Genomic DNA, 24,115 nt, shown 5'->3' with positions numbered 1-24,115 from the left:
AAGAAGGCCATTGAGCCCATCGTGTCTGTGGTGAATGTAATATATATATGTTAATTCACACTGTCTTTGTAAGCGCAGTAGTGCTATCCTACCACTAGGGGGAGTAGCGCTGGGAGCACTCAGGAACTTGTACAGGGCTCCACCCTTGGCTCCGCCCATGACTCCTCCCCCTAGTGCCGCTGTATAAATACCCTTGTCCAGAGTCAGCCTGAGTTCACTAAGAGTTCATCAACGGGCTGGCTCTGAAGTAAGTCGATTAAAACCTAGATTCATATCGGAAACGCGTGTCTGGTGAATTGATGGTTCCATCAGTGTCTGTGCCAGCTCTCTGTTGTAATGTCGGAACCACGGCAGCCAATTTGCACGCAGCACATTTCCACAAACAGTTAACGACCAGAGAATCCGTTTTGAGGTGATTGGCTGTGTAATTAATATTAGCCACGATGCTGGGGGAGGGCTCCCCTGCCCCTCTTTGAAATGGTGCCATGGGATCTTTGACATCCGCCAATAAGGTCAGACAGTTTAACGCGAGGCAGCGCTCCCTCGGTAACGTCCCGCAGTCTCATCTTCGATCTTTGTGTTAGACTCTCCGGGGGGAGAATTGAATCCGGAACCCTACGACTCACAGGCAGAAATGTTACCAACTGAGGCGCAACAGTTGGTGATCTTCCCATTATTCTTCACCATCTAGAACCTGTCAGGGGGCTATATCATCTCAGCTGATGGTGCTGTTTCACTCTGTTAATAATTTAGATTCAACCTCAGATGTACAATAGAATATTTTGAAGCAGTGGGCAATGATGATCTGGAGTTTGCCGCCTGAATGTTCAATAGTAACACTCATTTCCCACCTTCCACTTAAATATATCCACATAGAACAGTACAGCACAGAACAGGCCCTTTGACCCTCGATGTTGTGCCGAGCAATGATCACCCTACTTAAACCCACGTAACCCGTATACCCGTAACCCAACAATCCCCCCATTAACCTTACACTACGGGCAGTTAAGCATGGCTAATCCACCTAACCCGCACATCTTTGGACTGTGGGAGGAAACCGGAGCACCCGGAGGAAACCCACGCACACACGGGGAGGACGTGCAGACTCCACACAGACAGTGACCCAGCCGGGAATCGAACCTGGGACCCTGGAGCTGTGAAGCATTGATGCTAACCACCATGCTACCGTGAGGCCCCGATATCAATACTGTTCACGTCATCCACTCCCTGTTAGGAGCGGGTTCCACATTCCCTCCATTCTCTGGACAAAGAGGTTTCTCCTGAATTCCCAAGCGAAATTATAAATCGCTATTTTAGATTGATAGCTTCTCGTTTCCCCTCTCCCGACAAGTGAAACACTCCGTGTCGACTCGATCAATACCTTTCACAATTGTAAAGATCTCCATTAGGACAGGGCTGGTCCCAGGTTCGATTCCGGCTCTGGGTCACTGTCCGTGTGGAGTTTTCACATTCTCCCCGTGTCTGCGTGGGTTTCGCCCCCACAACACAAAGACGTGCAGGGTAGGTGGATTGGCCACTCCAAATTGCCGCTCAATTTCAAAAAAATGAATTGGGTACTCTAAATTTTAATCAAAAAAAATCTCCATTAATTTTTTCCAATTAAGGGGAAATTTAGCGTGGCCAATCCACCCACCCTGCACATCTTTAGGTTGTGGGGGCGAAACCCATGCAAACACGGGGAGAATGTGAAAACACCACACGGACAGTGACCCAGAGCTGGGATTGAACCTGGGACCTCGGCAGCAGGGCTAACCCACTGCGCCACCGTGCTGCCCTAAGATCTCCATTATTACTAATCTTTTAATAATAACCTTTATTGTCACAAGTAGGCTTATATTGTAATGAAGTTACTGTGAAAATCCCCCAGTTGCCACACTCCGGCGCCTGTTCGGAGAGGGAGAATTCAGAATGTCCAATTCACCTAACAGCATATCTTTCGGGACTGTGGGAGGAAACCGGAGCACCCGGAGGAAACCCACGCAGACACGGGGAGAACGTGCAGACTCCTCACAGACAGTGACCCGAACCTGGGACCCTGGAGCTGTGAGTGCTAACCACTGTTAGGACGCTACCCCAGTTTTATTTTCGAGAGAAGTGGAGTCAGGCGAGGTTTTGGGAAGAAGGAATAGGCCGTCCACCCATTCCTGACGGGCGTACACAGTTCTGGTAAATCCTCCTTCCGCACCTTCTCCCGCACCTCTGCATTCTTTCTTTAATCTGGCCAGCCGAGTAGTCCTGAGTGCTGGAATGAAGCCGCTATTTAAATTACAAGTCATTCCTGTTGAAAGTTACACTGGTCTCAAAATTGCAACAAAAGGAGAGCACCATTATTAGAGGGTAATGCATCTTGCTGTGCCAGCTTGTCAATCGGTGCTCGTCCGATTTGTTGATCTCCTTCAGGATCGTTCTTGGGAACAGAGTGAGAAATCGGCGAGTTCCCGTTACAGATGCTGCGCACACATTTAAACCAGAGGAACAATAAATATTATTATTAAAAGATTATTATTAATGGAGATCTTAGGGCAGCATGGTAGCATTGTGGATAGCACAATGGCTTCACAGCTCCAGGGTCCCAGGTTCAATTCCGGCTTGGGTCACTATCTGTGCGGAGTCTGCACGTTCTCCCCGTGTCTGCGTGGGTTTCCTCCGGGTGCTCCGGTTTCCTCCCACAGTCCAAAGGTGTGCCGGTTAGGTGGATTGGCCATGATAAATTGCCCTTAGTGTCCAAAATTGCCCTTAGTGTTGGGTGGGGTTACTGGGTTATTGGGATAGGGGGAGGTGTTGACCTTGGGTAGGGTGCTCTTTCCAAGAGCCGGTGCAGACTCGATGGGCCAAATGGCCTCCTTCTGCACTGTAAATTCTATGATATGATAAACTCATTTGCTGGAAATCTCACTAAAGGCAGCAACGGGTTCTGGCAGCAGAACCTGCGAAATGTGAGGTGTGGTTACACACTGTAAAGTTGGGAGAAACTTGTGACTTTGGTGCCAAGAGAAATCCTGTAAGAAGTCTTACAACACCAGGTTGAAGTCCAACAGTTTCAAACACTAGCTTTCGGAGCACTGCTCCTTCATTCACCTGAGGAAGGAGCAGGGCTCCGAAAGCTCGTGTTTGAAACAAACCTGTTGGACTTTAACCTGGTGTTGTAAGACTTCTTACTTTGCTCACCCCAGTCCAACGCCGGCATCTCCACGTCAAGAGAAATCCTGGAAGGGGGAATTAAGGATTCGACAACTTGCGCACCTTTCTGAAGAAATTATTTGGTTTGGGTTGTTTTTTGCGCTTCTATCATAAAGCAGATTGTCGTTGTACGCGCTGAGATTGAAGCTATCTTGGGTTCCAGTCTCTAGTTCAAGCAGTCTACTTCTTGAGTCCAGCTGGATAACCCTTCAGGCCCACCTCTCTGTGAAGCTTTAGCAGTTACTGCGCGACATTGGTTGTCCACCATTACCCACCCGTCTCTCTCTCTCTGGGTTCGCCCATGCACGCCGCAGTTGCTGAATTGCAAATTCGGCCCCAGGGCTCAGGGGGACAAGAAAGACCTCCAGATATTTTTTTCTACTTATCTTTGTCCCTTTCCTGCCTCATAGAACCATGCATTACAGAAGGAGGCCTTGCAGCCCATCATGTCTGCCGGCTTTTCGAAAGAGCTAATCTATTCGTTCCACTCCCGTCTGCTCTGCCCCCTTATCCCTGCAATAGTTTTCACTTTCTCGCATTTCGCCGATTTGCTTTTGAAAGTTCCTCCTGAATCTGTTCACTGGCACATTCCAGATCTCAACAACTCGCCGCATAAATAAAAATTTGCCCCATCTCCCCCTCTGGCTCTTTTCCAAATTCCCATCAATCTGTGCCCGCCTGGTTAGCATGTCTCCTGTCATCGGAAACATTCTCTCCTTGCTCACTCTTGCAAACCACTTTGTTACTTCAAACATCTCCATTAAATCTCCCTTCCGCCCTCTCTGCTCTGAGGACAATAATCCCAGCACCTCCGGGCTCTCCACATTCACTGAAGTTCCTCAGCCCGAGAACTTTCCAGTAAATCTCCTCTGAACCCTCTCCCAAGGCCTTGATCTCCTCTCGAAGGTTAGTTCCAATATATTGGGCATAATAGTCCAGCTGAGACTGTGGCCCATGATGGTTTGGCCAAACCTCCTGTGTCTTGTACTCCACTCTGTGTGTGAATCATCCAGAACAAAGATCAAAGAAAAGTACAGCACAGGAACAGGCCCTTCGGCCCTCCAAGCCCGTGCCGGCCATACTGCCCGACTAAACTACAATCTTCTACACTTCCAGGGTCCGTATCCCTCTATTCCCATCCTATTCATGTATTTATCAAGGTGCCCCTTAAATGTCACTATCGTCCCTGCTTCCACCACCTCCTCTGGCAGCGAGTTCCAAGCACCCACTACCCTCTGTGTAAAAGAACTTGCCTCGTACATTTCCTCTAAACCTTGTCCCTCGCACCTTAAACCTATGCCCCCTAGTAAATGACCCCTCTACCCTGGGGAAAAGCCTCTGACTATCCACTCTGTCTGTGCCCCTCATAATTTTGTAGACCTCTATCAGGTCGCCCCTCAACCTCCGTCGTTCCAGCGAGAACAAACTGAGTTTATTCAACCGCTCCTCCTAGCTAATGCCCTCCATACCAGGCAACATCCTGGTAAATCTCTTCTGCACCCTCTCTAAAGCCTCCACATCCTTCTGGTAGTTTGGCGACCAGAATTGAACACTATACTCCAAGTTTGGCCTAACTAAGGTCCTGTACAGCTGCAACATGACTTGCCAATTCTTATACTCAATGCCCCGGCCAATGAAGGCACGCATGCCGCATGCCTTCTTGACTACCTTCCCCACCTGTGTTGCCCCTTTCAGTGACCTGTGGACCTGTACAGCTAGATCTCTCTGACTGTCAATACTCTTGAGGGTTCTACTATTCACTGTATATTCCCGACCTGCATTAGACCTTCCAAAATGCATTACCTCACATTTGTCCGGATTAAACTCCATCTGCCATCTCTCCGCCCAAGTCTCCAAACGATCTAAACCCTGCTGTATCCTTTGACAGTCCTCATCGATATCCGCAATTCCACCAACCTTTGTGTCGTCAGCAAACTTACTAATCAGACCAGTTACATTTTCCTCCAAATCATTTATATATACTACAAACAGCAAAGGTCCCAGCTCTGAACCCTGCAGAACACCACTAGCCATAGCCCTTCAATTAGTAGGTGAAGATGGCATTGGGCTCTAATTGTGAAACCCTCCATAGTCAAATTGGTCACACCGCAAACATTCATTCAGAATGAATAGGTACCTGGGAGAGAATCCAATCGTTTCCCCGTGTCGCTTCAGTGGAATTCAGTACCATCGCGAAATCCCCCACTGCTATCTTCCTCGGGGTTACTATTGACCAGAAACTGAGCTGGACTGGCTGCATAAATGCTGTGGCTACAAGAGCAGGTTAGAGGCTGGCATCCTGCCGCGAGTAACTCACCTCCTGACTCTCCTCCCAAAGCCTGTCCACCATCTACAAGGCACAAATCAGGAGTGGGATGGAATGTTCTCCACTTGCCTGGATGAGTGCAGCTCCAACAACACTCGTGAAGCTCGACACCATCCAGGACAAAGCAGCCCCGCTTGATTGCTCCCCCTTCCACAAACATTCACTCCCTCCCCCACCGATGCACAGTGGCAGCCGTGTGTACCGTCTACAAGATGCAGGAACTCACCGAGGCTCCTTAGGCAGCACCTTCCAAACACAAGACCACTACCATCTAGAAGGACGAGGGCAGCAGATACCTGGGAACCCCACCACCTGGAGGTTCCCCTCCAAGTCACTCACCATCCCGACTTGGAAATATATCGGCCGTTCCTTCACTGTCGCTGGGACAGCATTCTGGAACTCCCTCCCTAACTGTGGCAGTTCAAGAGCTCATCACCATCTTCACAAGGGGAATTTAGGGATGGGCAATAAATGCTGGCCTAGACAGCGAAGCTCAACTCCTATGCATAAAGGAACTGAAAAAAATAAATCACAGAACATCCAGAACCTGTGGACCGTCCCCCAGCAAAACGAGGGAGTGAGAAAAAAGTGCAAATGTTCTACAGGACACAGAGGCAGTGCATGGAGAAGCTACAGATAAGATGTCCAAGGAAGGTGCACAATCGTAGACGTTATACCTGTCAGCAGTGGCTGAATAGACGGGGGCCCCAGTAAAGAGAAGGCAGAGGGCTGATTTGATGGGCACCTTTAATATTACAAGGAGAAACTTCTCCACCCAGAGAGTCACGAGTGTCATGTTAAGCACACTGAGATAACACTGGCTGCAACTGGATGCAGCTTTAACTGAAAGATACTCCAGACCTTGAAGTTAGTTCAATCTGATTTATTGAACCAGTAGCACAGTTAGCACAGTTCTCTGTGAGTTCGACTCTCTGCTAACCTAAGTGTGATTACTCTGCCTGACTGAACCAGACTAGCCCTTAGCCTCGTGTTGGAGGTGTTATGTGATACATACACCCTGACTCACTCTGTAGATGTCCCCAGTGGAAAGAGGCGGAGTGTGAGTACCTCGTGCCTTTTATAGTGGAAAACCACTCCCAAGTGTTCTGCCGGCTGATTGGTTATGTCCTGTTCTCTGTGTTCATTAGCTGCCTGTCTGTATCTCATTATGTGCATGTCGGCATATCATGACAGCGAGAATGTGGAATTCACTCTTTAGGGTGCAGTTTGAGAGGGAGAGGCTGGAATCAGATGTAACGGCATTACAATTAAATAAGGGTAACTACAAAGACATGAGGGAGGAGCTGGCCAGAGTTGATTGGAGAAGGAGTCTAGCAGGGAAGAGAGTGGAACAGCAATGGCAGGAGTTTTTGGGGGTTATTCGGGAGGCACAACAGAAATTCATCCCAAGGAGGAGGAAACATGCTGAGGGGAGGACAAAGCATCCGTGACTGACGAGGGAACTCAAGGACAGCATAAAAGCTAAAGAAAAAGCATACAAAGTGGCGAGGATTAGTGGGAAGCCAGAGGATTTAAAAGCGAGGAGAGGACAACTAAAAAAGCAAAAAGGGGAGAAGATGAAATATGAGTGCAAACTAGCTAGTAATATAAAGGAAGATTGCAAGAGTTTTTTTCAATACATCAAAGGTAGGAGAGAGGCAAGAATGGACATTGGACGACTGGAAAATGTGGCTGGAGAAGTAATAATAGGAAACAAAGAAATGGCAGACGAACTGAACAGTTACTTTCCATCAGTCTTCACGGTGGAAGACACCAGTGGAATGCCAGAGCTCCAGGGGAACCAGGGGGCAGAGGTGAGTGCAGTGACCATTACTAAGGAGAAGGTTCTGGGGAAACTGAAAGGTCTAAAGGTGGATAGGTCACTTGGACCGGATGGACTACACCCCAGGGTTCTGAAGGAGATAGCTGAGGAGATTGTGGAGGCATTGTTGATGATCTTTCAGGAATCACTGGAGGCAGGAAGGGTCCCAGAGGGCTGGAAGGTGGCTAATGCAGGGTCAGTGTTTGGACCACAGCTATTCACGATATATATTGTGGAGGAACAGATTGGGAAACAGATTCTGGAAAGGTGTAGAAGTCACAGGGTAGTAGTCATGGGCGACTTCAACTTCCCAAACATTGAGTGGAAACTCTTTAGATCAAATAGTTTGGATGGGGTAGTGTTTGTGCAGTGTGTCCAGGAAGCTTTTCTAACACAGTATGTAGATTGTCCGACCAGAGGGGAGGCCATATTGGATTTAGTATTTGGTAATGAACCAGGGCAGGTGATAGATTTGTTAGTGGGGGAGCATTTTGGAGGTAGTGACCACAATTCTGTGACTTTCACTTTAGTAATGGAGAGGGATAGGTGCGAGCAACAGGGCAAGGTTTATAATTGGGGAAGGGTAAATACAATGCTGTCAGACAAGAATTGAAGTGCAGAAGTTGGGAACATAGGCTGTCAGGGAAGGACACAAGTGAAATGTGGAACTTGTTCAAGGATCAGGTACTGCGTGTCTTTGATATGTATGTCCCTGTCAGGCAGGGAAGAGATGGTCGAGTGAGGGAACCATGGTTGACAAGAGAGGTTGAATGTCTTGTTAAGAGGAAGAAGGAGACTTATGTAAGGCTGAAGAAACAAGGTTCAGACAGTGCGCTGGAGGGATACAAGATAGCCAGGAGGGAACTGAAGAAAGGGATTAGGAGAGCTAAGAGAGGGCATGAAAAATCTTTGGCGGGTAGGATCAAGGAAAACCCCAAGGCCTTTTACACATACGTGAGAAATATGAGAATGACTAGAGTGAGAGTAGGTCCGATTAAGGACAGTAGCGGGAGATTGTGTATTGAGTCTGAAGAGATAGGAGAGGTCTTGAACAAGTATTTTTCTTCAGTATTTACAAATGAGAGGGGCCATATTGTTGGAGAGGACAGCGTGAAGCAGACTGATAAGCTTGAGGAGATACTTGTCAGGAAGGAAGATGTGTTGCGCGTTTTGAAAAACTTGAGGATAGACAAGTCCCCCGGGCCTGACGGGATATATCCAAGGATTCTATGGGAAGCAAGAAATGAAATTGCAGAGCCGTTGGCAATGATCTTTTCGTCCTCGCTGTCAACAGGGGTGGTACCAGAGGATTGGAGAGTGGCGAATGTCGTGCCCCTGTTCAAAAAAGGGAATAGGGATAACCCTGGGAATTACAGGCCAGTTAGTCTTACTTCGGTGGTAGGCAAAGTAATGGAAAGGGTACTGAGGGATAGGATTTCTGAGCATCTGGAAAGGCATTGCTTGATTAGGGATAGTCAGCACGGATTTGTGAGGGGTAGGTCTTGCCTTACAAGTCTTATTGAATTCTTTGAGGAGGTGACCAAGCATGTGGATGAAGGTAAAGCAGTGGATGTAGTGTACATGGATTTTAGTAAGGCATTTGATAAGGTTCCCCATGGTAGGCTTATGCAGAAAGTAAGGAGGCATGGGATAGTGGGAAATTTGGCCAGTTGGATAACAAACTGGCTAACCGATAGAAGACAGAGAGTTGTGGTGGATGGCAAATATTCAGCCTGGAGCCCAGTTATCAGTGGCGTACCGCAGGGATCAGTTCTGGGTCCTCTGCTGTTTGTGATTTTCATTAACGACTTGGATGAGGGAGTTGAAGGGTGGGTCAGTAAATTTGCAGATGATACGAAGATTGGTGGAGTTGTGGATAGTGAGGAGGGCTGTTGTCGGCTTCAAAGAGACATAGATAGAATGCAGAGCTGGGCTGAGAAGTGGCAGATGGAGTTTAACCCTGACAAGTGTGAGGTTGTCCATTTTGGAAGGACAAATCTGAATGCGGAATACAGGGTTAATGGTAGGGTTCTTGGCAATGTGGAGGAGCAGAGAGATCTTGGGGTCTATGTTCATAGTTCTTTGAAAGTTGCCACTCAAGTGGATAGAGCTGTGAAGAAGGCCTATGGTGTGCTAGCGTTCATTAGCAGAGGGATTGAATTTAAGAGCCGTGAGGTGATGATGCAGCTGTACAAAACCTTGGTCAGGCCACATTTGGAGTACTGTGTGCAGTTCTGGTCACCTCATTTTAGGAAGGATGTGGAAGCTTTGGAAAAGGTGCAAAGGAGATTTACCAGGATGTTGCCTGGAATGGAGAGTAGGTCATACGAGGAAAGATTGAGGGTGCTAGGCCTTTTCTCATTAGAACGGAGAAGGATGAGGGGCGACTTGATAGAGGTTTATAAGATGATCAGGGGAATAGATAGAGTAGACAGTCAGAGACTTTTTCCCCGGGTGGAACACACCATTACAAGGGGACATAAATTTAAGATAAATGGTGGAAGATATAGAGGGGATGTCAGAGGTAGGTTCTTTACCCAGAGAGTAGTGGGGGCATGGAATGCACTGCCTGTGGTAGTAGTTGAGTCGGAAAATTTATGGACCTTCAAGCGGCTATTGGATAGGTACTTGGATTAGGGTAGAATAAGGGAGTGTAGGTTAACTTCTTAAGGGCAGCACGGTAGCATTGTGGATAGCACAATTGCTTCACAGCTCCAGGGTCCCAAGTTCGATTTCGACTTGGGTCACTGTCTGTGTGGAGTCTGCACATCCTCCCCGTGACTGCGTGGGTTTCCTCCGGGTACTCCGGTTTCCTCCCACAGTCCAAAGATGTGCAGGTTGGGTGGATTGGCCATGACAAATTGTCCATAATTCTATGATTAACCTAGGACAAAAGTTCGGCGCAACATCGTGGGCCGAAGGGCCTGTTCTGTGCTGTATTTCTCTATATCTATATTAATGATCTTGAAGAAGGAACTGAAGGCACTGTTACTAAGTTTGCAGATGAAACAAAGAAATGTAGAGGGACAGGGATTATTGAGGAAGCAGGGAGGCTGCAGAAGGACTTGGACAGGCTAGGAGAGTGGGCAAAGAAGTGGCAGATGAAATGAAATGAAATGAAAATGGAATACAATGTGGAAAAGTGTGAGGTTATGCACTTTGGTAGGAAGAATAGAGGCATAGCCTATTTCTAAATGGGGAAAGGCTTCGGAAATCAGAAGTACAAAGGGACTTGGGCGTCCTTGTTCACAATTCTCTCAAGGTTAACGTGCAGGTTCAGTCGGCAGTTAGGAAGGCAAATGCAATGTTAGCGTTCATGTCGAGAGGACTAGAATACAAGACCAGGGATGCACTTCTGAGGCTGTATCTCTGAGGCTGTATAAGGCTCTGGTCAGACCCCGTTTGGAGTATTGTGAGCAGTTATGGGCCATGTATCTAAGGAAGGATGTGCTGACCTTCGAAAGGGTCCAGAGAAGGTTCACAAGAATGATCCCTGGAATGAAGAGCTTGTCGTATGAGGAATGTTTGAGGACTCTGGGTCTGTACTCGGTGGAGTTTAGAAGGATGAGGGGGGATCTTATTGAAACGTACAAGATACTGCGAGGCCTGGATAGAGTGGATCATAGAATTTACAGTGCAGAAGGAGGCCATTTGGCCCATCGAGTCTGCACCAGCCCTTGGAAAGGGCACCCTACAGAAGCCCACACCTCCACCCTATCCCCGTAATCCAGTTACCCCACCCAACCTTTTTGGACACTAAGGGCAATTTAGCATGGCCAATCCACCTAACCTGCACATCTTTGGACTGTGGGAGGAAACCGGAGCACCCGGAGGGAACCCACGCAGACACGGGGAGAACGTGCAAACTCCACACAGACAGTGACCCAAGCCGGGAATCGACCTTGGGCCCTGGAGCTATGAAGCAACTGTGCTAACCACTGTGCTACTGTGTCGCCCTGGATGTGGAGAGGATATTTCCGTTAGTAGGAGAAACTAGAACCTGAGGTTCTAGAATCAGACTGAAGGGACGATCCTTTAAAACTGAGATGCGGAGGAATTTCTTCAGAAGGTGGTGAATCTGTGGAACTCTTTGCCGCAGGAGGCTGTGGAGGCCAAATCACTGAGTGTGTTTAAGACAGGGATAGATAGGTTCTTGATTAATAAGGGGATCTGGGATTATGGGAGACGGCAGGAGAAAATATCGGTGTCTCCAGGAATTAAGGAATGTATTGAGGGTGAGTTGGGGGGGGGGGGGGGAGAATGGAGATGAAAGCCAAGAGCAGCCATGATAATATTGAAGATAGAGCAGGCTTGATGGGCCGAGTGGTCCACTGCTACTCCTATTTCCCGCGTGTTTGTGAGTTCCAGGTGAGCGGAGTCCGTGGCGCAGGGAAGGAGACTAAGTGCGGCCTCGGCCGCCCGTTCCCCACTGAGGCCCGACATCTAACCGGAGTCACGTTAGATAGCGTTTTGTTTCCCAGCGCTGCGAGCACCGGGGAACGCGCTCAATATGCGCCATGGTTCCCATTTGGTTAACTCGCGCCCCTAATTTCACCTGTGCTGCGACCCTGGGTCAAGGAAGGCTGGAATTGACCGCGCGCTAGCCCAGGTGGTCGTGGCACTGTAGTGAAACACCAATGTCAGATTAATATTGATAAGATATTTATTGGTTGTTATTAAAGGTTCCTCCAATGTCAGCTTGCTGCACAACTTGGCAGGAGGCTGGGCTTTTTAATTAACCGCGCTTTGTTTAGCACTGTTTGGTGCAGACTCTTTCATTATTCTTTGCCTGTCTATCTCTGATGAAAGTGCGTCTACAAACCTTCTAGGTCATAGTGCCTCAGACATCCTTCAGAAAATCTCTTTTCCCAACCCGAACACTGCCTGTGGCATACACCGTTCAATTATTAATGGCGTGTCTCTCTGGCAAGCTTGCCTTCAGTTTTTTTTTTTAGACCTTGTTTGTATTCATTGAAATTGAAAACATTTCTACTGCGCTTTCTGGAGATTTCGCTGCCAAAGGTGGGCCAGACGAACTGGTTCAAAGGTCACCCTCGGGTCCGTTGCCGTGGGCATCGTTGCAGCCCCCTCCAGACTCCCATCCGCCACCCCCCCCCACCATCAGTCCACAGCCCGCCCAAGGTCCTCATTATATTGCTCTGCAGTAACTTCGCGGTTCGACGAGCAAGAGACCTGACCTCTTGCCGCCGCCTTCCAGCCACTGCCCGACCACAACGGAAGGCTCCAGAAAAAGCCTCCCAGGCCTCGGCCCCACCTACACACGAGCTGACAGGTACAAGCCTGAGACAGAAAGTGGAGAGAATCATTGCCGTGTTTCTGCTGTTCCGATAAGGGGCCTTGACGGACTTAAAAAAGGAGAAAGTGCTTTCAGTGGCAGGGTGATCAGTAATCGGAGGGCGGAAGGATGGAAGGTAATTGGCAAAAGGACCAGAGGGGAGATGAGATTTTGTTTTATAACACAGCGAGTTGTTGTGACCTGGAATGAACTGCTTGAAAGGGAGGTGGGAGCAGATTCATTGGTAACTTTGACAAGGTTAGTTGGATAAATATTCAAAAGGAAGGATTTTCAGGGTAATGGGGGAACGGGCCGGGGGAGGGGAACTAATTGGACAGCTCCTTCAAAGTGTTAGCGCTGGCACACCGACGTCCTGTGCATTGAGCACAGGGCACACAACTGTTAATAACTGCGAGCTCCAGGTCAAACAGCAACATCCAGCGGTCAGGCAGGCACTGGATCAGCGGCGGCAATCACATGCAGAACAGAGGAGTATTGCCACGAGGACGAAGCAATTGTTAAAGCGGAAAGGGTTGACAACGTAGCTGGAAAATGGGAGAGAAATGGGTCAGAAACCGAGGGCACGACTTTTCAGCCACTGACTTTCGGCGGGGCTGGGCCATCACCTGCCCCACGGCTGGTCCCAGCACCGCTGTGCCGAAAACCCCCAGCCAGCCAGAGAGTGTGGAGATTGTGGCGGTGTAAAGATATCAGCATGACATCACTCGAAGGGAAATGTGTCAGGTGATCCAGTCTGAGCTGCACTCTTTCTTTGAGGAGAGCGCGCACAGTTCCTAATGTCTCCGTTATACTCTTTCCTAACTGTTCTCACGTACCTAGTCTTAATAAATGAAGCCGCAACCTCTTTACCCTATCCCTAATGAGTGATTGATGCCTTGTGTTGTGTACAGTAAAAAAACCTAAATTATTATTTGGTTATAATAACAACAGAAATATTAGAAAACAAACAAAGAACAGGTTAAAGGAAGAAAAATAAAAGAATGAGGTAAAAATAATTGAATGTGTGGAGCACAAATGCTGGCAGGGATGAGTTGGGCCAAATGGCCTGTTAAAACAGTACTGTGAATTTAATATAACTTAAACGCTTCTGCTAATGGAGAATGGTTAATGTAAGAGAGTGTGAGAGTCCAAAAGCGTGTGAGAGAGTGTGTGTGTGGTTTTGTGTGAGTGTGTCGGAGTGTGTGCATCAGTATAAGTGTGTGTGTGTGTAGTCTTTGTGTGAGTGTGCAAATGAGCGTGTGTGTGTTGGTGTGTTTATGAATGTGTGCGTGTGTCTTTTGTGCATGTGACAGTGAGTGTGTGTATGCACGTGTATGTTTGTGACTGTATGAGAGTGTGTGTGAGTGTCTGCGTGTGTGTGTGGGAGTGTATGTGTGAGTGTGTGTCTGTGCTTGTGTGTCTGTGTGAGTATGTTTGTGTGTATGCCTTGCATGTGTGTCTGTATGTGCATCTAGGTGAGTGTGAGAGAATGTGTGTGAGAGAGTGTGTGTGAGGGATCGTGTTTGTGTGTGACAGAGAGTGAGTAAGTGAGGAGTGTGTGTGTGACGGAGAGTGTGTGTGAGAGTGAGTAAGCGAGGAGTGTATGTGTGAGAGAGTAAGTGAGGAGTGAGTGTGTGTGAGGGAGTGTGAGAGAGAGTGTGTGTGTGTGTGTGAGGGAGAGTGTGTGAGAGTGTGTAAGTGAGGAGTGCATGTGTGAGGGAGAGTGTGTGTGTGAGAGTGTGTAAGTGAGGAGTGCGTGTGTGTGAGGGAGAGTGTGAGAGAGAGTGTGTGTGTGTGAGGGAGAGTGTGTGAGAGAGTGAGTAAGTGAGGAGTGTGAGAGTGAGTAAGTGAGGAGTGTGTGTGAGGGAGAGTGTGTGAGAGTGTGTAAGTGAGGAGTGCATGTGTGAGGGAGAGTGTGTGTGTGAGAGTGTATAAGTGAGGAGTGTGTGTGTGTGAGGGGGAGTGTGTGAGAGTGAGGAGTGTGTGTGTGTGAGGGAGAGTGTGTGAGAGTGTGTAAGTGAAGAGTGTGTGTGTGAGGGAGAGTGTGTGAGTGTGTAAGTGAGGAGTGCGTGTGTGTGAGAGTGAGGAGTGTGTGTGTGTGTGAGGGAGAGTGTGTAAGTGAGGAGTGTGTGTGTGAGGGAGAGTGTGTGTGAGAGTAAGTGAGGAGTGTGTGTGTGTGTGTGTGTGTGTGTGAGGGAGAGTGTGTGTAAGTGAGGAGTGTGTGTGAGAGTAAGTGAGGAGTGTGAGTGTGTGTGTGAGGGAGAGTGTGTGTGAGAGAGTAAGTGTGAGAGAGTGTGTATGTGTAATCCTGGTGTGTATAAGTGAGAGCTCCATCTCCCAGACACTCCATTAACTCTTTTCCCTTTCTTACTCCTCCAGTGTTCGTTCAAGCCAGCAAGTTGCAGCATCATATTTTTTCTGCTCATGGGCAGGAGGACAAGATCTATGACTGCTCACAGTGCCCACAGAAGTTTTTCTTCCAAACAGAATTGCAGGTATTTGAGAATAATCTTGCCTTCATGGTGACAGCATGTGTTATTTATGATTATTCCCTACACCAGGAATCACCCTCTTTTGAAAAGTTGTTCCGTGGTGTGGACATTATGAGGATCGTAGACTGATGGTGGGAAGACGATCACGCCATTGAGCTCCTCTGCTCCGCTCTGCCAATCAGTGAAACTATGGTTGATCAATATCCATTTATCTGCCTTGACTCCATAACCCTTGAGTTGAAAAACCCTATTGATTGCGGATTTAAGACTGTTAATTGGACCGTAGCCAATTTCGTTTTGAGGGATTGTTTCCTAAATTTTCTCCTGAATATCCCAGTTCTGATCTCTGGGTGGCACAGTGGTTAGCACTGCTGCCTCCCAGCGCCCGGGACCCGAGTACGATTCCCGGCTTGGGTCACTGTCTGTATGGAGTCTCCACGTTCTCCCCGTGTGTGTGTGTGTGGGTTTCCTCCGGGTGCTCCAGTTTTCTCCCACAGTCCAAAGATGTGCATGTTCGGTGGATTGGCCATGAAAAATTGCTCCTGAAGGTCCAAAAGGTTAGGTGGGGTTACAGGGTTATGAGGATAGGGTGTGAGCCTGGGCAGAATGCTCTTTTGGAGGGTCGGTGCAGACTCGATGGGCCGAAAGGCCTCCTTCCGCACTGTAAATTCTACGAGTCTTTCAGCCAATAATATTGCATCGTTTAAATATTGGATTATAAGGAAAATGGTTCCAGTGACGAGGAATACAAGCCGAAGGTTGGGATTATCCAACCCTGCTGCAGAAGTGGTGAGCCTTTCATACGGACATACAAAATAGGAGCACAAATAGGCCATTTGGTCCCTGGGCCTACTATCCCACCAAATAAGATGGAAGCTGATCTGTTTGTGTTGAGTTCCACATTCCCCAACGACCCCTGATTCCCTTCCTCAACGAGAATCGGTCGACCTCAGCCTCAAAAATATTCAGCCAAACCGCCCCTACCACCTTCTGAGGTCCAAAGTCGCTCAACCCTCGGAGAGAAAGAATTCCTCCTCATCTCTGTCCTTCAAAGGCGATCCCTAATTTTACAACAGTGCCCCCCCCCCCCAGTTCTCGTCCCCGCCCACAAGAGGAAACATCCTTTCCACGTCCACCTTGTCGGTATCTTTCAGGATCCTATCTGCTTCAGTCAAGTCGCCCCGACTCTTCTGACCTCCACTCAAACCCCCATCCGCCTAGACAAAACCGGAAGACCCGGCTGGCAGGAGTGGCCGGAATGTTCCAGCCCCAGTCTCCTCAATCCCTCCTCACAAAAAAACAATTCACTAACTATCTGAAGATAAGAAGTTTGTAGGGCCCCAGGGTAAACGGGTTGCTGTTTGCGGAGAGCTAGCGTGAATCCGATGGGCCGAATGACTCTCCTCCTCTAACCATTATATACTAACAGACGGAATATGATGCTGTTTGTGAGAGCACACTGTGTAACATCCATGTGCTGAACGGCCTCCTGCACTGTAAATTCTATGATTCTATGACAATAGCGACTGCACTTCGCTAACTCATTGGCCGGAAGAGCTTCAGAAATGGTCTGAGGTTGTGAAAGACGCTACATGAACACAAGATCTTGTTTTTTTATTAATATCTTCAAAGACCAAAATGTACCGGTTTTTTTTTGGGAGATGTGTTCGAGGGAAAGTTATGAACAGGAATTGAATCAGATTTCCCCCTGATCACAGGGGTTGGTGCCATGTGGAGAGGTACCAGCACAGAATACTTTACACCCAAACCCATCTTCTGAGGAAAGGCTGAGGGACTTGAGGCTGTTTTCGTTAGAGAGAAGAAGGTTAAGAGGTGACTTAATTGAGGCATACAAGATGATCAGAGGATTAGATAGGGTGGACAGTGAGAGCCTCTTTCCTCGGATGGTGATGTCCAGCACGAGGGGACATAGCTTTAAATTGAGGGGAGATAGATATAGGACAGATGTCAGAGGTAGGTTCTTTACTCGGAGAGTAGTAAGGGCGTGGAATGCCCTGCCTGCAGCAGTAGTGGACTCGCCAACATTAAGGGCATTTAAATGGACATTGGATAAACATATGGACTAATGCTCTACTCCTCTCCCCCCTTCCCTTCTGAGCAACAGAGACAGACTCTGTGCCAGAGACCTGTACCCCATGGCTTACCCCCTGGTAAATCGTTCCCCCCCAACAGTATCCAAAGCGGTATATTTGTTACTAAGGGGAACGACCACACGGGATCTCCGTACTGACTGCTTCCTCCCAGCCCCTCTCACCGTCTCCCACCTATCTTTATTCTTCGGTCGCATATTTGTTGATGGGATGTCGGTGTCGCCGGCTGAGCCAGCATTTATTGCCCATTCCTGAGGACATTTAAGAGCCAGGTCAGGATGACCGATTTCCTTCCCTAAAGGATATTAGTGAACCCGATGGGTTTTTACAACAATAGTTTCATGGTCACCTTTAAACTTCTAATTCCAGTTTTTTGATTGGATTCAAATTTCACCATCTGCCATGGTGGGATTTGAACCGGGTTCGCCAGAGCATGACTGTGGGTCTCTGGATTACTGGTCCAGTGACAATACCACTACGTCTATTGGGAAACTATGAACAATGACGTTGAAGTCATCATCAAGAAGTGCGAGGCATGGGGCGGCATGTGGCGCAGTGGTTAGCACTGCGACTGCGGCGCCGAGGACCCGGGTTCGAATCCCGGCTCTGGGCCACTGTTCGTGTGGAGTTTGCACATTCTCCCCGTGTCTGCGTGGGTCTCAGCCCCACAACCCAAAGATGTGCAGTTTAGATAGATTGGACAAGCTAAATTGCCCCTTAATTGGAAAAAAAAATAATTGGGTTACCGAAATTTATTTTTAAAAGTGCGCGACATGTCAAGATCATTTGCCAAGTGGACATAAAGAACCATTGATTCCACATGAAGTTCCTACCCATCCTTGGTCCAAAATCGGTTCTGACCCACTTCACGTCCATCGTTCGCATTGATCACTTTACCAAGTACCCCATTATTTGACATTTGTACAATATAACTGTCACACACACACTCAGTGCTATTTTCAGTTTATTTGGTGTGCCTCGAGACTCCCTAATGGATAACGGTCCACAAGTTCTTGGTAAACCATTTTAGGATCGGTGTTAGAGTTGGAATATCAATCACACTACTTCTTCTCGTCGTTAGCCTAGATCTAACAGCCTAGCTGTACGAATATTTCACACCGAGGAATCCAGAATTTTCAAATGTAGACTTGCCAAGCAAGATCCGCACATTGCAGTGTCACATTTGAGAGCGACACCTTTAAGTACAAAAATGCGACCATTGGCAGAGCTGATGTCTGGCAGACCAGTTGCGCACCAATTCACCTACTCTTACCAATTCAACTCTCTCAGAAACTAGAGAACATCTTTTAAAGGTAAAACAGAAGGTGAGCAACATGTATGATAAAAATGTATGTACAGAAATGCCAAGTTTACAATTGGGGCAGCAGGTTTTCACCCAGAATGTCTCGGAATGTACTTGGCTGCCAACTGAGGTGACAAGGGGTTATTTGGAACTGAGGTCCTTTGAAGCCTTTGCAAACAAAGACACAATGGTGAGGCAGAACTGAGGACAAATCAGGTCCATTCCAGCTCCTCCTCCACCGGACAGTCCTACTGCATCGGGGGCAAGATCACAAACGTAACCAGAAACATCATCGAAGGATGACAACCCCTCAGATCACTGTGAGCAACTGAAGTAACCCCCAGACAAGGTATCGTGGCGGCACACTGGTTAGCACTGTTGCTTCACAGTGCCAGGATGTCAGGTTCGATTCCCGGCTTGGGTGACTGTCTGTGCGGAGCCTGCACGTTCTCCCCGAGTCTGCGTGGGTTTCCTCCGGGTGCTCCGGTTTCCTCCCACAAGTCCCGAAAGACGTGCTTGTTAGGTGAATTGGACGTTCTGAATTCTCCCTCTGTGTACCTGAACAGGCGACGGAGTGTGGCGACGAGGGGATTTTCACAGAAACTTCATTGCGGTGTTAATGTAAGATTATTATTATCATTACAAGATCTGGGTGTACCTGTAGAGACTCATAGATTCCCCAGTACAATACTCTTGTCCATTGGTAACGAAATAAGAATTGTATTGTAAATAGTTACAGTTCTTTGGAAGGAGGAGGACGTATCGTTAAAAATAAGGGGGATGTTGTAACGAGCCTTTAAGGGATAGCAGCCTGCCATCCCGAGACGGGAAGTGGGTCATGTGATTCAGCCTCAGTTTCACTTTGGCCTGTGCACAGGACGTACACACACTGCTGATGTCCTCAAGCTTTACATTCATTTATATCTGCTCTTATGAGCCCTAGTCTCAATAAATGAACCCACAATGTGCTTACCCAATCCTTTATGAGCGATTTGTGCCTTTATACCATTATAACAACATGGCAGGTGAAGCGAGATACGGAGGGCATTAGAAACATGGCGAGCTTTGGAGACGAGGCTGAGGATACAGTTTGTGATTAATCTGGAGCAACGCGCGAGGGGAGCTTGTTTCTGTTTACCTGTTTTTCAAGTTTATGTCCCCTAATCAATTTTGCAATTCTGTCTGAAACTTGACATGGAATGGAAATGCAGCGCACTGTTGAAATGCATGTTGTCACTGTGTGTTGCATTTTTCACTCTCGAGATTGGAGATATGAGTAGAGGGTAATTCATACCATGGGGCCACCAAATCTGCAGAGCATGATATTTATATTCTTTACAGCCCAGTCATCACATAGAAACGCACAAAACTATTCTGTTGAAACCTTTTACTTCAAATCAGAAATTTATGTGCATTTCAGTGGCTGAAATATCTGAGAGCGCACATCTCGTAAACAGACAATTGCAAATGTATTTGCAAACAAATACTTCATCCCTCACACATATATCTCAACACATCAGGAAACTGCAATTCCGTTGTCAGTGCTTAATCCTTTCTGAGGTTATTGTGGAATTGGCAAGCGCGGATAAATCTAGTGCCAGCCGTGTCTCTGCCGGTCACAATCTCACCTCCTGTGTCGTTTATGGGCCCCGCACAGGAAACTTGGGCCACACGCAGCAGCGATTGGCTGATCAAGTCAAACGGCATGTTCCTGTGGCTGCGTGTAATAGGCTGAGTACAGACCGAACACAACCCACGCTTGCAAAACCCAGAACAAAATGTCTGTTGTTAAATTTGATGGTACAATTGGGCAGCACCTGCTGAACGATTCTGAGTGCGATAATGGCTACACTAACAACCAATTCAGGATAGTCAGCCAAGCCCGTAACATGGCTCATCTAATAATAATAATCTTTTATTGTCACAAGTGTGACAAGTCCCTCATCGCCACATTCCGGCGCCTGTTCGGGTAAGCTGGTACGGGAATTGAACCCGTGCTGCTGGCCTTGTTCTGCATTACAAACCAGCTGTCTAGCCCACTGAGCTAAACCAGCCCTATAGACACAACATACATTCATACTCACGGACCCATTCTGTGTCAACGAAAGGAATACGTTTAAGCCTTGTGACTTTTCTGAATGACCTGGGAGTTGTATAGTTTCCTGTTGTTTTCTTCATGGCGACGCCTCGACCAATCAGAGTCCTGATTGTGAGAGGCCTGATGACCAATCAGCACCCTTTACTGTGGCATAGATTATAGTGATGGTTTGAACTTTGGTATTCTTGTGTTTGTCCTGATGAGTGTCAGATGAAAAGCTTCGGCAACATGTCTCTTCTTTTCAGCAAATATTCAGGTTCTGTACTGCCGAGCGATCGTTTTTACATCTAGGATTAACGTGAGCAGTATTTGGAGAGCAGATCTCCCCAGTGTCCTGGGGGATCGTAGTTATCACTCAACGAGCATCACAAAGAGATGGATTATTTCATCGCTGCGAACCAATTGGCTGCTGTGCTACCCTGCACCGTGACGGCGACTGTGTTTAAAGGTTGAAATGAAAATCGCTTATTGTCACGAGTAGGCTTCAAACGAAGTTACTGTGAAAAGCCCCTAGTCGCCACATTCCGGCGCCTGTTCGGGGAGGCTGTTACGGGAATCGAACCGTGCTGCTGGCCTGCCTTGGTCTGCTCTCAAAGCCAGCGATTTAGACCAGTGAGCTAAACCAGCCCCTAGTTCGGTCATTGGCTGTGAAATTCCTGAGATTCTGAAATGATAATCTGAGAAAAACTAACATTTGGAAGAAGACAAATTAAGTTGTGTACCTAAGGCCTTGAGTAGGACGGAGCTGAGAGGTTTGAGGGTGAGTGGGGGGGGGGGGGGGGGGTAGTGAGTGCAGACGAGAGGCGGTGATAGGCTATGGGGCCAGACACAGAAATCCTGGGCCCTGACCGTCTCCTGTTTCCTGGTCCCCTCATTGCCCTGGTTAACCCCCCCCCCCACCCCTCCTCAACGTACTTGATTATTCCCCCCCCCCCCCCCCCCCCCATTTTCAAGACTCACCCACCAGTTTTATTTGATTTGAAAATGAAATGAAATGAAAATCGTTTATTGTCACGAGTAGGCTTCAACGAAGTTACTGTGAAAAGCCCCTAGTCGCCACATTCCAGCGCCTGTCCGGGGAGGCTGGTACGGGAATCGAACCGTGCTGCTGGTCTGCCTGGGTCTGCTTTCAAAGCCAGCGAGTTAGCCCAGTGAGCTAAACCATCCCCATGATTTGGGTTCTTCATGCTTGGGAACAGTCTCCATGACCCATACACTTTGCGGCAAAAGTGTGGGCATCACCGGCTACGCCAGCTCATCTCTAATTAACCTTCAGAGGGTGGTGGGGAGCTGCCTTCTTGAACCGCTGCAGTCCCTGAGGCGTAGGTACACCCACAGTGCTGTTAGGGAGGGAGTTCCAGGACTTGAAAGCCGTGGCAGTGAAGGAACACAAGATTGGGTTGGTGAGTGACTTGGCGGGGGAACCGCCAGGTGGTGGGGTTCCCAGGTATCTGCTGCTCTTGTCCTTCTAGAGGTCATGGGTTTTGAAGGAGCCTTGATGAGTCGCTGCAGTGCGCCTTGTCGATGCCACTGTGCATCAGTGGCGGAGGGAGCAAACGCATAAGGTGGTGGATGGGGTGCCGATCAAGCGGGGCTGCTTTGTCCTAGATGGTGTCGAGCTTCATGGGTATTGTTGGAGCTGCACTCATCCAGGCAAATGGAGAGTATTCCATCACACTCCTGACTTGTGCCTTGTAGATGGTGGACAGGATTTGGGGAGTCAGGAGGTAAGTTGCTGTCGCAGAACTCCAAACCTCTGACCTGCTATTGTAGCCATAGTATTTATATAGCTAGTTCAGTTTCTGGTCAATGATAACCCCCCAAGGATATTGACAGTGTGGGATAGATACAGTGATGATAATGCCATTGAATGTCAAGAGGAGATGGTTAGGTTCTCTCTTCAAGATGGCCATTGCCTGGCGCATGTTACTTGCCAAACCTTTAAGTTGTTTAGGTCTTTCTGCATTTGGACATGGACAGCCTCATTGTCTGAGGAGTTGCAAATGGCGCTGAACATTGGGCAGTCATCAGAAAACATCCCCACTTCTGAGCTTATGATGGAAGGAAGATCATCGATGAAGCAGCTGAAAATGGTTGGAACTGAGGAACCCCTGCAGTGAAGTCCTAAGACTGAGATGACTGACCTCCAACCTCGATGTCAAAGGCAGTCACTCGCACCTCACCTCTGGAGTTCAACTCTCTTTCCATATCGAACCAAGGCTGGAATGAGGTCAGGAGCTGAGAGGTGGAGACTGGGTCATTGAATTTATTCAAGACAGATGTTTGAAAGATAAAGGAGGCAAGGGTAAAGGGAGTTCGATGGGAAAGTGGAGCTGAGACCATAACCAATTCAGCCGCAATCTTATTGACCGGTGGAGCAGGCTCAAAGGGTCAAATAGGGCTGCTGCTCCTTTGCTCTATCACTTTGCTGATGATGGAGAGTAGACTGATGGGCGGTAAGTGACCGGATTGTATTTTTCCTACTTTTTGTGTGCAGGACATACGTGGGCAATTTTCCACATTGCCAAATAGATGCCAATGTTGTGGCTGTACTGGAACAGCTTGGCTAGGGTGTTAACAGTATGTTAATTATATTGTTTGAATTGTTAAGACGCACGGGTGAAGAGGGTTGTTTAATAAAATACTTTGATTGATTATAAATGAGGAACAACTGAGAATTGTATAAATAGGGGACAACTGGGACACTGGATGTTGAAAGGGGAGGTATGAGTCTGAGTGAAGTTAATCAATTCTCTTAGTACTGACAAGCTTGGTTTTTGGTTTTGACTTCAACCACTGGCTTGAATACTGTTTACATAGGAGCACAAGTCTTCAGTACAATTACCGGGATATTGTCAGGGCCCATAGCCTTTGCAATATCCAGTGCCTTCAGCCGTTTCTTGATATCACGCGGAGTGAGTTATATTGGCTGAAGACTGACATCTGTGATGCTGGGGACCTCTGGAGGAGACCGAGATGGATCATCCACTCGGCACTTCTGGCTGAAGATTGTTGCGAATTCTTCAGCCTCTACTTTTGCACGTATGTGCTGGGCTCCTCCATCATTGAGGACGGGGATATTTGTGGAGTCTCCTCCTCCAGTGAGTTGTTTAATTGTCGTGGAAGCAGATACCCTCATAATATTTAAGAAGGGCAGCACGGTAGCATGGTGGTTAGCATAAATGCTTCACAGCTCCAGGGTCCCAGGTTCGATTCCCGGCTGGGTCACTGTCTGTGCGGAGTCTGCACATCCTCCCCGTGTGTGCGTGGGTTTCCTCCGGGTGCTCCGGTTTCCTCCCACAGTCCAAAGATGTGCGGGTTAGGTGGATTGGCCATGCTAAATTGCCCGTAGTGTCCTAAAAAGTAAGGGGGGTGGGGGGTTGGTGGGTACGTGGGTTTGAGTAGGGTGATCATTGCTCGGCACAACATCGAGGGCCGAAGGGCCTGTTCTGTGCTGTACTGTTCT

General features: G+C 48.0%; 1 protein-coding gene across 4 annotated transcripts in view; it reads left to right on the top strand.

Moving 5' to 3' along the window:
* The window catches only part of LOC119972209 (zinc finger protein 521), a 505,048-nt gene that overhangs the window by 426,193 nt on the left and 54,740 nt on the right, over positions 1–24,115 (top strand). For all 4 annotated transcript variants that reach the window (XM_038808566.1, XM_038808569.1, XM_038808567.1 and 1 more), the window contains one exon: positions 15,025–15,140. In XM_038808566.1, coding sequence (XP_038664494.1) covers positions 15,025–15,140 — 116 coding nt within the window. The remainder of the gene's footprint in view (positions 1–15,024; positions 15,141–24,115) is intronic.

The sequence above is a fragment of the Scyliorhinus canicula genome, chromosome 10 (genome assembly GCF_902713615.1).
Source record: "Scyliorhinus canicula chromosome 10, sScyCan1.1, whole genome shotgun sequence".
In the NCBI taxonomy this organism is placed as follows: domain Eukaryota; kingdom Metazoa; phylum Chordata; class Chondrichthyes; order Carcharhiniformes; family Scyliorhinidae; genus Scyliorhinus; species Scyliorhinus canicula.
Note: the sequence above shows the minus strand (reverse complement) of the source record. Positions and strands in the feature narration are given on the sequence as shown.